The 15,639-nt window shown below is 48.6% G+C and overlaps 1 protein-coding gene across 1 annotated transcript in view; it reads right to left on the bottom strand.

The window, feature by feature from the left end:
* Window positions 1–15,639, bottom strand: part of LOC138540329 (lactoperoxidase-like) — a 172,600-nt gene that overhangs the window by 126,135 nt on the left and 30,826 nt on the right. The window contains exon 3 of the mRNA XM_069641680.1: window positions 434–563. Within this exon, the coding sequence (XP_069497781.1) occupies window positions 434–563 (130 nt within the window). The remainder of the gene's footprint in view (window positions 1–433; window positions 564–15,639) is intronic.

Genomic DNA, 15,639 nt, shown 5'->3' on the forward strand with positions numbered 1-15,639 from the left:
ATGCCATGGCTGACCCCACTTGCCCTTGTCCACCCCACTCTTTCTCGGCTTTATAGAGATGGGTCCATACTGCAGATTGTTAAAAGCAAGCCCATAGGCACACAGTAAAGGGCCGATTCCTGGAATATTTGTCCGGTTCAAAGTGAATTTGCAATGCTGAAAAGTTACTTTTCACTTCAACACACAAACCCTAATTCATGGAAATTGTGCAAAGTGTATTTTTGCCATGCAAGGTCATTTTGTACTGCAATAATCACTATGCGTTGAGTTTGCCCGGACTTTGCACGGCAAAAATACACTTTGCATATTTCCATGAATTAGGGTTGGTGTCGGCAGTGCAAAGTCACTTTTCAGCAGTGCAAAGTCACTTTGAACCCGGTAAATATTCCATGAATGGGGCCCGAAGTAAACACAATGCTTCGCCAAGCATTACCAGTGGCAAGGGATGACCGAAGTACAGCCGATTTTGTATCCAGCCGCGTGGTAGAGAAAGGCCATCTTCATACTCTGCTGGCAGCCATCTTGCAAAGGCTCTGTCTGAAGCTCCAAGACCAGGTCTCCTCCTGCGGGAGTAAAGCAGAGAACCTTTAGGTGCGCTAACAGTAGAATGTTTGCTTCAGTCAAATGACATCCAGCAACATGGACAAGAGTTACATCAGTGCACCTGTAAAACTCCCTATGGGTGATGCGTGCCACTCCACCCCACTTCCTAATGTGCTCCAATGGATATCCTAAAAAGCAGCTGACATCAAAGAAATGATTATCCCAGTACTAAAAAGTCAACTTTAACTTTGTAGCAGTTTTTGGGATCTTAGATATTTTGTTTGTGTTCATCTCTCTAGATCAGTGGGGGCTCAACCATAGAGGGGGCATGGGAGGCACCCCCCCCTTCATTTTCAGGACCCTCTGAGTCCTCCTGAAGTAACGCAGAGAAGCAACACCCAAAATGCATTTGCTTAATGGAACAAGTGATTTATTATTATTATTATTATTATTATTATTATTATTATTATTATTATTATTATTATTATTATTATTATTATTTTAACTCGCTCAATAAAATGCAAATTATAGCTCGGAATTGGAAAGGCCCAACGGTATCCATGATTCAGGACTGGCTACGAAAGGTCTGGGAACTGGTTGCCCTGCACAATGAATAACAACTTGCAACAATTTGCTGGGGAATGGGGAGAGACTTTGGCACTCCTGAAGGATGACTACAGGGCAGAGTGGTGTCCGCAGCGCTTGAATTTATTGGATTTATAAAGGGCATATGGTGCCCACCGTCCCTTGTTTGGAGACAGAGGGCCTCATTACGAGTTTGGAGGTAGCCATGCCCTTAATAAGGGATTGGCTACCGCCAAACTCGGGTCCGGCTCTGGGTCCCGCCAAAGGGGACTTACCGGGCCATTCCAACCTTGGAGGGCCTGGTAATTCCCTTTCGCGGGACCCAGAGCTGGTACGTCGCCATTCCCATTTGAGCCCCCATAGGGCTCAATGGGAATGGGGAAGATGGTAGCAGCGGTACCGTTCATAACGGTACCGTTGCTACCATCCTGGCTTGCTTGTGGGTGCCGCTCTGCACGCCTGGCTGACCAGGCGTCCAGAGCGGCACCCGCAAGCAAACTCGTAATGTTGCGGCATGGCAACAACGATGCCGATAGCACTACCGGTGCCGTTGTTGCCTTACCGCAACAGTCCTAATGAGGCCCAGAGACTTGTATGTCCTCTATGGGGGGACACCAGGGAGGGGGGACAGGGTTGGGGGGAGGGGGAGGGTACAGAAGGGGCTAAGGGAAATGTTTTTGTTCTTGTTGTAAAATCAAAAAAGAAAATAAAAAACATGTAGTATTTGCATTTGAAAAGAATCTAAAAACATTTAAATTCTATGCAAATGCAAAGACTGGTGGTGCCCCTTGTGCCCTAAACAGCACTGTATGCCGGCGTATAAAACACCCATGCTGTTACCTGTGTAAAGCTTTGTGAAAAGCATTAAGGGGGACCATAGGTGACGTCAGCCCTTCAAGATGACTCTGGGGTGGCCAGCGAATCCCTTGAACAGCTCTTCACCCCTCCCTCTGACTGTCTGTCTCTGTCCAGGAGCGGGGAAAGAATGCTAACCCTACCCTCTGCCTGATAGAGGAATAGGCAGGAGGAGGGGTGAAGGGCATCTCCTCACCCTCTTCCACCAACGGGATGACTTCGGAGGAAGCACGAGAACGTCCAAAGAGAGAAGATCACCGCTGAGGCCGTTCAGGTAAGTTTCAAAATTCTAAAATATTGCGTGCGTGCTTCAGTGACAGTGTATTTGCGTGAATGAAGTGTTCTGGGAAGTGCCTTGTGTATGATTGAGATAGAGGCTGTATGGGTGCTTAACTTGTTGTGTGAATGCTGTGGATGTGTTTATGAATCTGTGTGTTTGTGTGAGTAAGCGTTCCTGTGCGTGCCGTCTGAATGATTGACAGAAGCTGCATGCGTGCATGTCTCATGCTTGCCTCAGTCCAGCGCTGGAAGGAAGAGTTGTGTGTATGTGAAATGAATTCCCATTGACGATGCCAAGCCCCATCTCATGTTTTGAGCCAGAAGAAAGACACTGCATGCTGGTTTGTGTTGTTCCTTCTAGCTCACTGCATCGTATGGAAGGAGATAGGAAGGGGGTAAACAGCTCTTGATCTCTTTGCTCACGTAGACGATTATAAGAACCATTCAACTACGGGGAGTTCTACGGGCCTTCCTTCATCAACATCCATTTCTCATAGTATTACACAGGATCGCAGTGATAACCATATACTTGCTTTAATGAGAAGTAATTCAGATTTGTTTTAATAATGATTTCAACCAATCAACAGAGGGATCGAAGAATCATGTAATTATAATACTGGCCATACCGCAGAGCTGGGCCAAAGCACAGTGAGATAACTACTCTCCCTTAACATCTGCATGTATTCTGCTGTTGCAGGTTCGAGTACTAGCAGGCTCAACTCCATCTTTCCAAAGTCAATAAATTGAGTGGGGCAATGATGTCCTCTGTTATTTCACCACTCTGAGACCTATGGGTGTGTAGTGCTATATGAGAAATGCATTATTATTATGTTGTTTAATACCATCCAGCTAAGCTGAGTGATATGACCTTTGTAAAGGTGATAGTGCTGTTGTTAATTATGCTTGTTATGTATATGCCACTTTCAAGGAAAAAAAGGCAAAATTAAATCAGTTCTTTTTTATACAGGGACAATGTTGTTTAGCAACTAACAGATATGTTCTACTGAATCTGACATTTCTGGAAATATACAGGCCGATTCATGGAATGAATGTGTGCTGAAAATTTCTGCGCAAGCGTCCGAATCGCAGCGCAAGTGCGAAAATCGCAGCGAAACCTGCGCACAGCGATTCATGGAAGTCCGTGCGCGTGTCAATCCCTGGATGTGCGCTAAAATCCTGCGTGGCGCACGCTGGCGCACACGTCTCCAAACAGAGTGCGCTACGCACACAGCGAAAGTGCACATAGTGCAGCGCACATAACAAAAGTAGGCGGAACAGGGGGCGTAACATGCGGAATGGGGAACAACGCATGAAAATGTGGGCGTCACGGGGGAAGTACAGGAGGCAAATGCACGGAACGCCCACACGCGCGTCTACAACACGTATTCATGGAATCGAACGGGGCTAATGCGTGCGCCAAAAAAGACGCGCTAATCCAGAAACACATACGCCAGCAGGAAGCAGGCATACGTGGACCCGCGCAGCATAAAAGTGCGCGCAAACAACAAACAAGCTCAGACGCTAAGATGAATATACCGTTCCTAGCAGCAGTGGTCGTGGGATACCGCAGGAGGAGGAGGAGGATAGTCAGGCCCAGAATTTTTACACCCAGAACCAGCCTTTTTGGGATGCCTGATGACCAGGTGTATGGGAGGTACAGGTTTCCACTTCACATAATACTGGACCTGGTGAGTGAGTGGGAGGATGACCTCACATCACCCACCCTGTGCTCCCAAGCACTGAGACCCCTGGAGAAGGTCCTTAATGTACTGCACTTCGTGGCCACTGGATCATTTCAGCGGACAAGTGCTATAGTGGGGAGGGGGGTGTCACAGGCCACGCAGTCACGCTGCCTACACCAGGTGTTCGCCATCATGACTGCACGCCCATCAGTCCGCAGGCACATATACCTGCCCAGAACACCTGCAGAAAGGCAGGCTGCCGTCCAGGATATTTATGGGGTGGCACAATTCCCCAAAGTGCTAGGTGCCATTGATTGCACTCATGTGGCTCTACGTCCCCCCAGGGCATCTGAGCACATCTATAGAAACCGCAAGCACTGGCATTCCATCAACGTGCAGGTAGTATGTGATGCCAAGGGAATCATCACCTCAGTATATGCCAACCATCCAGGGTCCACCCATGACAGTTTCATTACAGAATGTCGACCCGAAAGCGGGACCTAGAAGCTGGGCGGCATGGCGATACATGGCTGCTTGGTGAGTATAAATGCCACTGCACATGCATGCATGTCAGACACTGAGTAATGTCACAACCTCACTAATGATACCCATCACCACCTCCCCAGGAGACAGTGCCTACGCTCTGAGCACCCACATGATGACGCCAATTCGGAACCCCACCACACCACCCGAGGTAAGATACAACACAGCCCATATTGCAACCCGGGGCATAGTGGAGTGCACATTCGGAGTGCTAAAGTCACGCTTTTGCTCCCTTGACCGTTCTGGTGGGCAGCTGCTATACGCTCCCCCAGTAGTGTGCAGGATCATAGTGGCAGCATGTGTCTTGCACAATGTTGCAACACGCCGGGGCCTGCCGGTGGACATGGTGGTGCCCCCACATCCCCAACCACATGCACGCCCGCTGCACATGGGAGGGGAAAGGGCACGTGGTGAGGCAGCCCGTACGCAGCTGGTGGTTAATTACTTCACATAAAATCACACCCCTGCGGAGTGCACACAGCCCTGGCACATACCAGCTGACAATCAATGATGATGACATAAGGGACAGTCAACTGTCACAACCATACCAGCCTGAGATTGGTCACCTGGAAGTGTTACATTGTGTGCATCCCTACCTACCCAAACACCACCAATTCTGTGTCATCAAAAGACATACATCTATGCTGCTAAATTGATTACCCCCTTGCAAAATACAACATGAGAACAGCGCCCCTCCCCAGCCTTGAAACCCAACACACCATGGCATGTCATGCAATGTGAAAGCAAACAAAGCAATGCACAAGACCTGACCCAAGTGTCACAAATGCTCCCAGTAATCTATAACTAACAGCACACATGACCAAACACTTACCACCAACCCAATGCAGCAACACACCATAAAGAAAAGCAAAAACATACATGACTGTACTAAGTTAAAGTAGTGGTAGTCTTACAACCTGAATACGCCAACACATCGACCCCTTCCAACTGTAGAGTGTTGCTGCCACGCAAATGTGTCAGTGTACTGCATACAACATGAACTCCATCTGCAAAGTAGACGGCCTTGTTGAGACATGAGGAAGGAACCTGCAAATTAGGAGGAAGATATGGATGCATAAGCACATATCAATACACCATGCAGTGTACAATACAACAACAATATCCACTAGGGATGTCTACATAGTATTGACTACAGACTGCCCACACAGCTCATGGGAGCCCAATGTCACTGTGTAATTCACTGTCACTTGGTCGCACCCTTTGCGAGCCCATGGAAACGGGAAGCAGGAGGGGTGTGTGTCTCACAAACCCAAGCATCTAACCCAAACTCAGGACAAGCCTGCATGTGCCCAGCTGGAATACAGTGGATGCCCACGGGAGCCACACAAGGCAACACACTGTAAAAAAAAAAAAAAAGAAAATGGCCATGTGGGGGCCAGGGGAAGAGGGGGAGGTCACCCAGGAGGTTCGAGGACAGGGTGCACACCCACACCCACCTGCATAGATGTTGCGGGAAAAAAAAACCTCCTTGGGCTCATGGCCTGCACGGCTATGCCATTGTGGGAGAACTACTGTCGCTCTTTTCACCCTCTGCTGCTGCATCAGGAGCTGGTGGCACTATGGGAGGCAGCCCATGCAAAGCCCTGTTATGGTCCTCCATGGCAGCAAGCATGCAGGTCTGGAAGGTCTGATTCTGGAGGGTTAAAGTGCAGAGATCCCCATGCAGCACCTCACGGGTTGCCTGCATTTCTGCACGCATGGCCTCGCGTGCTGCCCGGATCTCCTCACGTGTTGCCTGCAGCTCAGCTGAGAGCGAACGTGTGAGCTGCTCCAGCTGCTGTTCTGCCCTAACATTTTGGGAAGCCTCAAGTTCAAGCAGAGTCTCCCTGAGATTATGGAGATTATGGCTGCAGGACTGCATTACTGCATTCCCCCTCTGATCTGCTGGCCCAGGAACAGGATCAGATGCTGTGGAGTGTGACCCTGCATCCGTAACCGCCAAAGGTGGACCTACCAACACTGACATCCCCATAGAGGGTTCTAGCCCTGGTGCAGGTGGGTTGGACAGAACAGAATCCCTGCCAGAAGCACTCACCTGCGACAGCACATAAGTCTCATCATCTGACTCAGCACCTGAATAGAGGTCTGGGGAGCTGCACCCAGAGACACCCCTCAACAGTATGGTCTGTAGTACCAAAGTGTTTTCACCCACCACCACACTACGTCCCCCACTGGTACCTGGTCGTGGCTGAGAATCCTCCTGGGTCTGCACCATCTCCTGAAACTCACCAGCATCAAGTGCGTCATCACCTGCAAAAACATGAAATACAACAAATGGAAACAGGCATGAGCAACATAGCACACACATAGGCCTGACAAGACAGAGATCATGTACATGGTTTACACATGTCCCACATGACTATAAGCCTGCCATGCATGCACTGTCAATGATTTGGAATGGGAGTCAAAAAGGCACACACCGAGGAGCCCAAGATGGAAAAGCAACACATACGCAGCATGTTGAGTAGCACTGGCATCACACATCAGGCTGTGAGTGGCATGTCCAATACACATACATGACACATGCCAGCACACAGATGTCATGTAGCATAGCCATGGCAAATTACACAACTACAGCTATATGTCAGTGAATGAGTACTGTCACACATCCATGTCACATGGACATGATGAGAAGATTAATGCACAATAGTGTTGCAAAATATGCATGTGCCACACACTGCAACACATCCATTGTCCAATAATACAGTGATAGTAGGCCAATGTACACATCAATGGTTGGTCACTTTAACATGACAGGAAACATCTGTCATGTTGCACATGCAAACAGGCCCTAAAATTATTTTCAGCAGGCCAATACTCTATCGCCCTGAATGGTCTAATCATTCACATAACACTGTACAAATAAGTGGCCCAATGTGGGCTGTAAACAATGACCGAAGCATGTCACATATGTGGCATTAGGGCTGCAAAATGCATAGCAAAAATGGCAGAGTGGAAACAATCAGCCTGAATGAACACTTAAAAAATCTGAACAATGTTGTTGCAAGATGACAGTTCAAGGTCAACTGTAGTAATGTGCGGCTAATTGGCTACTGTGGGCAGAAGGGATACTGTCATACCCAAATCCAAGGCACGTGAATGTATTGGAGGAAGGAGATGGGTGTCCCATAACACTCAGGAGTACACACCCTCACCGGGCACTCAATCAGAGCCTGTCACCAAAACAACATACACATGGATTACACACACATGCATGGGCACTCACCGGACAATGCGTCGTAATCTGGTAGGTCTCCCACACATTGGATCTGTTCCTCTGTGATGAAGGTCCCAGCAACAGACTCATGTTCAGTGAGTTTGTTGTACTCTGGTGGAGACCCACCGCCAGTCACCAGAGTAGCGGCATGATTTGAGGCCAGCTTGTTCTTTGCTCTGCGTTTCAGGTCATTCCACCGCTTGTAGCAATCATCAGCTGTGCGCCTCACAAATCCAAGGGCACTTATGCGGTCCGCGATGGTCTGCCAGTGTGCCCTATGTTGACCAGGTGTGGTCTTGCACCCTGCAGTCACCACCATTTCGCGGCTATGTGCCGACACATAGGCCACAAGTGCATCTAGTTCGGCGTCATTAAAGCTAGGCTTCCTTGATGTGCCGGAGTGTGTAGCCGTGTCTGGGGTCTCACCCTGTAGTGCCAGAGCACCCTTCGTCCTCTTCTTCAAAGGTGGAGCGGAGCCTGAGTGGCTTACGCCGCTCTGGTCAGTAGGGGCAGAAGCACCAGTGGACTGGGTACTAGGAGTGTACGAATGCACAATGACCATAGGTCTTGGTGCAGGCATTGGCTGAAGTGTGATGTTGGCAGGGGCACCATCGGTTTGATGGACCTGGAACAACACTGTCCCGGCTGGGAGATTCAGAGCTGGGATGGATAGAGTTGCAGCTGCCCCTGCAGCCTCCCCACCCTACCTCCTTGGGGCAGCAGATGACATCGCTGCCCCAGATCCACATGGCCTGGTGACACCAACTTGCACCGCCACACGTGGCTTAGACTTGCTGACCTGGAAGTCAGCCTGGGAGTCATCTTGTGCCAGGTCAGGTGCCACAATGGGCTGGTCCAACAAGGGCTGAGCTGGGATGGTGTCAGCCACGTTTCCCTCAGCCATGGGGGGGAAGCATGGGTGTCCCTGATTGGTCCTCCACTCATGGGGGTCTGGCGGCACCCTGCAAATCCTGGCCACGTCCCCTACCACGCCCACCTTTTGGAGGTCGGCTACCTTTGCCTCCCTTACCGCTTGGTCGCCTCCCAACCATGGCACTGATGTTGTTGTGCGTATGGGAGTTGCAGTAAACGATTGTCCTGGGGGTGAAAGGGGTAGGGTACTAGATGGAATTCGTACCCTTGTGCTCCAGCAAGGCTGTCTGTGACCCCTGGGGGAAGATGACGGGTCATGCAATGCACAGTCACCCCGAAAAGAAAAAATAACGTGCACGCAACCTCTTGTAGACCACGTGCATGGAAAAATGAACCCGCACTACGCTGTGGCACCCAGAAACACAAAAATAAGCGTATGCGTGTTACATGCAGCCTACAATGACCACTGAAGGGGTACGCAACACAAGGGGCAAGCACAGTTGGTAAATACGTGCGCGACTCACCGTCTGCCTGGAAAAAGAATGTGAAAAAGACATCGTGTGCGCGTTGGCAACACCCCCGCCAAAAGAAGAATTGTACGGTGTCTGAGGAGACAGGACAAAATAAGAAGTGAATGCTGTTTGAGGAAACAGGCCCAACGAAAAGTACAGAATTCACCCACTCGTTCTCCACGAAAAGCACGTACAAGGAAATGGGGTCCTACACGTACCTTTTAAACCGGCCCACAACGTCACTTACGCGTGTATGCGCTAAGGCCCTTTCCTCCAATTACACGAGCTGACACTCTGACGTGCAGTTCTTGGACATGTACACATGCAACCGTGCTGAGGGAAACGCCCGCGCGTCATGTCACAGACGCGTAGTCCCTTTCCTCGGATTACACGCATTCACACGCGGACGTGCAGTTTTTTCATGCGCCATGAACCACTATGCTCATGAGGAAAACGCCTGTGCGTGTCACGTCACTGACACGCTTACGCGCTAAGGGTCTTTGGTCCAATGAAACCGCGTAAGTGTGCTGACACGCTTATGCGCTAAGGGCCTTTCCTTGAATTACACGCTGACGGGCAATTTTTTCACGTGCCAAATCACTCCGTATCAAGATGGCCACGTGAAAACACACGGAAGACCACACTCTTGCCCAGAAGGCCAAATTACTGCCCCCCAGACCCCCAAGCACGCTCCCACCTGCCATCTGCTGCTGCCTGCCTGCCCGCTGCCCACGTGCCCTGCTATTTGGTGCCTGCATGTCAGCCAGAGTTCCAGTTGCTGTGTCCACCCCTGCTGGAACAGAAGACTCCCGACTGGGATACCATCGCTCCACAGCCCAGCACCAGGACCCAGTTGCCCACCCATGCCTGCCTCGGGGGTCGCCATGTCGGGGCAAACACCATCTGAGAAAAAGTGGTTAGGGCGGGCACCGCTGAGTTTCTTTTTGCATTCGTATGGCTACTAGTTAATTAGAACAGGCGATTAATGGCGTCACCAAGTAAACCAGTATACACTATACTGGGTGTACCGAAGAGTTGCATAAATGTCTGATGGGAAAGAATTGCCATCAGACCTTGGGTCGCCAATTGTAGTGAAGACTACTGAAGGAAATTAAATTCATTCATATTAAGTAAATAGATACGTTGTAGAAAATTGTGCCTGAAGGCACAAAAATGCTCTTGAAAAAAATGTATCCAAAACAAAACTTTTAGTAAATTGATTCTTTACTTCATTTGTTAAGAAGAAGCAGAAATGATGTGCCAATGCATTTCGGACCTATACTTGGTCCTTCATCAGGGCGAATTTCTGTAGTACAAGGAAAAAACATACACAGAGAAAACAAGAAAAAACAGTCATAACGAGTATTTACATAAACCAATTTCATTGCTAGCCACAAATGACCATCTCAAATGAAACCAAAATCTGCATTTATATCTGTCCTTGTCACTATTTCATCATAATAATGTTACTATTATCCTCATAATATTTCAATGCATATCAAGCGTTGAGTTACGCCATAATTTTGTTGCACGTGCTGTTTATTAGAGGTCTTCATTCCAATGTAAATCCACTTATAACAATCCCATCTGTAAAGCAGGTAGGATGATGCAGTGGTAAGATATCTAAAACGTACCTAATATTATTTAAAGGAAACTAATATAACACTGTGAAAGCTTACCTCATAACATGCTAAAGCTATCTTCATTCTATTGCAAGATGGAGATGGAAGTCATTAGGGCTGCCAGTAACGTTGCTGTAAGCTAGGTACGTGTATGCTTACACTCCATGGAAAAACCAACAGAGCGCAAAGAGTCCCGCCTGTCGAACAAAGGAAATCTAAGTGTCAAAATGGTATTTACTAACTAGCCTTACACACTAAAATGGGCATAGATACACATTAATGATTAACCTACCCCGTAGTGTCGAGTTGAAAGCAGAGACACAGTAAGACGCGGTTTTAATCTGGCCGCGAGCTGTTAGTGAATAAGTACGAGCGTTGTCATGGAGACGCTTTTGTTAGACGCGTGACGTGGTTACGTGATCTTACGCTGATGTTAATCAGAGTCATGACAACGAGTCAATGCTGTCTGTTGCTAAAGAGATGTGTATACAACAGCAATTACAAAAAACTAGAAACTCTGGGCTACTAGCAAGGAAAGCACCAGCGCGAAGTTGCAATTGCAGTGAAACAACAGTAATAAACTAATAGAGCGCGGGCGTTATCTGCAAGTACTCATTATGCAATGTTTACCTAATGGCGTGACAGTGCTCTTGTGTTGATATATACAGTGGCAACTAGACTACGAGGTGTAAAGCACGGCTGATAATAATTAGAGTAACTATGATACTGTCAAAAATGTGCGTGGGTGCATACACAGTCTACAGTAAACAGTTACTTTTTTTTGCAATACTTATGACAGAATAAAATAAAATCAGACAAGGTAATAAACAAGATAAGTAACTCTAATGGGGTTACCTAAACCGTGCATTAAGCCACGGAAGTTGTTATACAGATATAATAGGAAATAAATTACAAAAATTACAGAATAGTGCAGATCAAATAATAAACATTGCATGACATATTCAAAACATCCAAAAAACCATCAGTACCAAACCTATTTACGCAGAATGCAAAAAAAAGGTACAGATAAAAAAAGCATATAACTCATCCTGATTTTCAACATGTGAGTACTATTGAGTTAAATGCAAATGTTACACAAGTATGTCTATCCAAGAAGAGACGGACTACACGAGTAATCAAAACTAAACCAATCATTACTTGCAGTTACTTACAATATTATGCCACTCTCATCAATATTACTCTCCTAGCTCCACACCCCTATGGCATGTTTAAAAGTCTCTCATCAATATTACTCTCCTATCTACACACCCCTATGGCGTGTTTAAAGGTCTTGTATCTGACTTGACAACAGCTAGTGTAATTAGTTACTAAATGTATTTCCTGTGAAAAAAAGAAAAAAAGTTAAGACAAGGCAAAATCAACTGGATGATAACTCTTTCATAAAAAGCAATATAGATTAAGTTCTTCATTAAGACCACGTGGTGATACCGTATCGAGTCTCTCGATCCAATATGCTTCACGTTGCTCAAGTCTTTTTGTGGCACTTGTGTTGATGTTCTTCAGTTGTACTACTTCGAGAATTTGGAATCGCATTTGTGCTATCTGGTGCTTAGCTTGATTAAAATGTCTAGCAATTGGTGAATGTTGGTTGTTGGTTCTAACATTTGATTTATGTTCGTTCCATCTTACTCGTGCCTTTCTGCTGGTCTGTCCAATGTATAATAGGCCACAAGGGCATTTGATGCAGTATATGACTCCTTCTGACAAACAAGTAGAGTGGTCCTTGATTTTTATTATTTGTCCAGTTCTGGGGTGTGTGACTGAGTCACCTTTAGTGATGTTATTACAATTATTACACGACATACATGGAAATGTCCCTTGTTTCTTTGACAGGACTTGTTTGGTTATTTTGGGTTTGGTGTTAACCAACAAATCCCTCAGGTTGCTGCTCCGTTGATTAGCAAAGACAGGTCTTTCTTGAAACAAATTCTGAGACCAGGCAGAGGGCCACCAGCTTCAGTGTGAAGGAAGTTGGTATCCTGGTGGAGCATGTCCTGGGGCATTTTGATGCCCTCTTCGGAACATCACGTGCCAACAAGGAAGGACGGGAGAGGATCTGGGACAATGTAGTGGTTGCCATCAACGCGGAGGGGGTGCCAACCCGCGACATCAAGCACTTCAAGAAGTGCTGGGAGGACTTGAGGTCCAGGACCCTCTACAAGACCCGGCGCCTCACGGAGGGGGGCCAGGCCAGCATGAGTGACATCCAGATGAGGGTCCTGGAACGTGTAGGCCCAGCGCTCCACGCCCAGATCCTGCGGAGGAAGACCCGTCTGGAGTTGAGCGGTAAGTGGGCAAGCATTGGTGTGTGAGAGAGGGCATGTTGCAGTGTGCTGGTAGTCTGACACTTGTGTGTGCAGGGACATCATGGTCATGCATGTGAGACCAGTAATGTGTGAACCACATGGTTGGTGCATGAGTTACAATGCAACATGGGTAGCTGTATGGCGAATGCACGCATGAAAGCATGCCAGTGTCTGTTCTTGCACATGGTGGGGGTGTGAGGGATGGGTTCTGCTGTCATGTACATGTATGGTGCACATGTGTGTGTGTCTGAGAAGTGTGTGTTTGACCTAGGTACGCCATGGATTCATGACACATGTCTGTGATGATGTGTACATTCACTCATGCAGTGCGGTCACCGTTGTATGCACTATGTCTATCCACTGTGTCTGTGATGTGCAAGGCATGATGCATGACCCTCCAGTGATGTGTGTGCATGGGATCAGTGTGAGCCATGATGCATTGAGTTTGAAGGCAACATTTTGGTTAATAGAGGCCCTTGTGCATGTATGCTGATGTTGATTGCAGGCGCCGTGCCTGTTCATTCACGTGTGTTGCGTGCATTCACCCATGTGTTGTGGAGGGACAGGATGGAAGTGACGTTAGACACTGCCACTCATGTGTTATTGCTTCCTGTCTAGGGGAATGTTGTACTGTACCCTGATGCTTGTGTTCTATGTCTCCCTCTACGCAGCGTCAAGTGAAGAAGAGGGCGGAGACGGCGCTGTGGAGCCAAGCGGCGGGGATGCCTCCACCGGGCGGCGAAGCAAAGCACAGCCACCCTCCAAGGACTTGCCATCATCCGGGAGCAAGGAGGCTGGTGCCGCGTCTGCCACTACGGCTGTGGCGGAAGGGCCGGGTGAGCCCCCACAGGGGCTTGCAATGGCGGAAGACGGTACAGAGACTTCCAGGTTGGTGGTCTCCACAGAGGAGGAGGAGCCCACTACTGAGCCGCACATGGGGCATGGTGGGGGTAGTACCACTGGTGCAAGTGGTGCAGTCCAGGGGCAGGGTCGGGAGGCAGCAGAGGTCACCGCAGAGGGGCCTGTGCATGTCCCTGTCCTTGACCCTGTGACTGCACCACCATGCACCAGCAGGGATGCCCCGTCCCAGGCCCGTCCGCAGGAAGGGGAGAGTGCCATGCCATCTGCCTCTCCACTACCTGCGGATGAGGGGTCCCATGACAGTATGGGCTCCGTCTTGATTGGTGTCACGTTGCGCACGTGTGACATTCGTGATGACGTGCATTCTTCCTGGGCGGAGAACACACACCATCACGAACAGCAGCGTCACGACGTGGCACTGTTGGGAGGGGCCCTGGTCGGTGGGTTCCTACATGTGTCGCGCACTCTGGTGGACCTCTCCTCCTCTGTGGAGACTATGCGCCCGTTGTTCTCCCTGCCGTCTTCCGGCCCAGATTCCACCAGGGCCCCCTGTGGACCTGGCCCGACCAACACAGCCAGCTTGGTGGAGCTCATATCTCTGCCACAGTCGGGAGTCGGCGGTCCAGCAGGGGTGGACACCACAACTGGAGACCAGCTGATGGAGGATGTGCAGGCATCATCGGACAGGGCACATGGACAGCAGCAGCAGGAGCAGGCTGTAGGTGGGAGCAATGATGGCTCGGGCCATCAACATCAGAGGGGCAGGCATCGGCCAGAGGGCAGGAGGACCCAGGAATGGGAGTGTCTTCTGTGTGGCAGCGGTTGGGCCAGCGGATAGATGCAGAGCGGCAGCGGACAGAAGAGGCGCAGCTCACCATGGTCAGGGCGGAGTTCTCCATGCGTCGGCCGTTGAGGCGGGCAGAGTGCCTCGAGGCAACTCGCAGGGGGTTGGAACAGGCCATGAGTGCCTCCCTGCGAGAACTCGGGGCTAGGGCAGAGGCCCACCTCCGAAACATCAACATGGAGTTCGATGATGCTCTGGCCAGGGACAGCACAGAATGAGCCGCAGGACTTGCCCACCGCCATTGTATATAGTTAGATAGTTAGATAGTGTTAGGCTTCCTTTCTGTTTTTGTTAATTTTGGAGCGCTTGGACAATGCACCACGTTTTTGTATATAGTTCTTTATTAGTCTTTTTTGTAGGTTTCATTTCATTTGTTGGGCTCATGGACCCTGGATTGGTGATTTGTAAATAGTTGAACAGTGGATTTGTCTTTTTTTTTCATTTCACCATGGAGAAATGGATTTCACTTATTTTTTCTCTTGGATTTGGTTTGTTGGACTGAGACTTTGGACACATTTTCAATTGGATTTCTTTGGCTTCTGATTTCATATTTTTGATTCTTTTCCGGACATGCTGCATTTTATTTCTTATTCCAATTATTGTGTGTTTTCTTTTCATCACATTTTTTTTGGGTTCAATACATTTTTGTTTCATACTTCGATGTGTGGTATTCTCTCATTGATTTCATGCATGTCATGATGTGGGTTTTCACATTCACTTGCACCCATTGTGTGTGTGTATGACGGACATGTGTTCATTTACATACTTGCCATTTGGGTTGTATCATGTAATGGGCATTTCTATGCAGGTGGATGCAATACTTGGTTGGGTCTTTGGGCGGGGGTGGCGTGGGGTGTGATGTGGGTGGCGATAAG

This window comes from Ambystoma mexicanum, chromosome 1p (assembly GCF_040938575.1).
Source record: "Ambystoma mexicanum isolate Mex_15411 chromosome 1p, UKY_AmexF1_1, whole genome shotgun sequence".
NCBI classification, from domain to species: Eukaryota; Metazoa; Chordata; class Amphibia; order Caudata; family Ambystomatidae; genus Ambystoma; species Ambystoma mexicanum.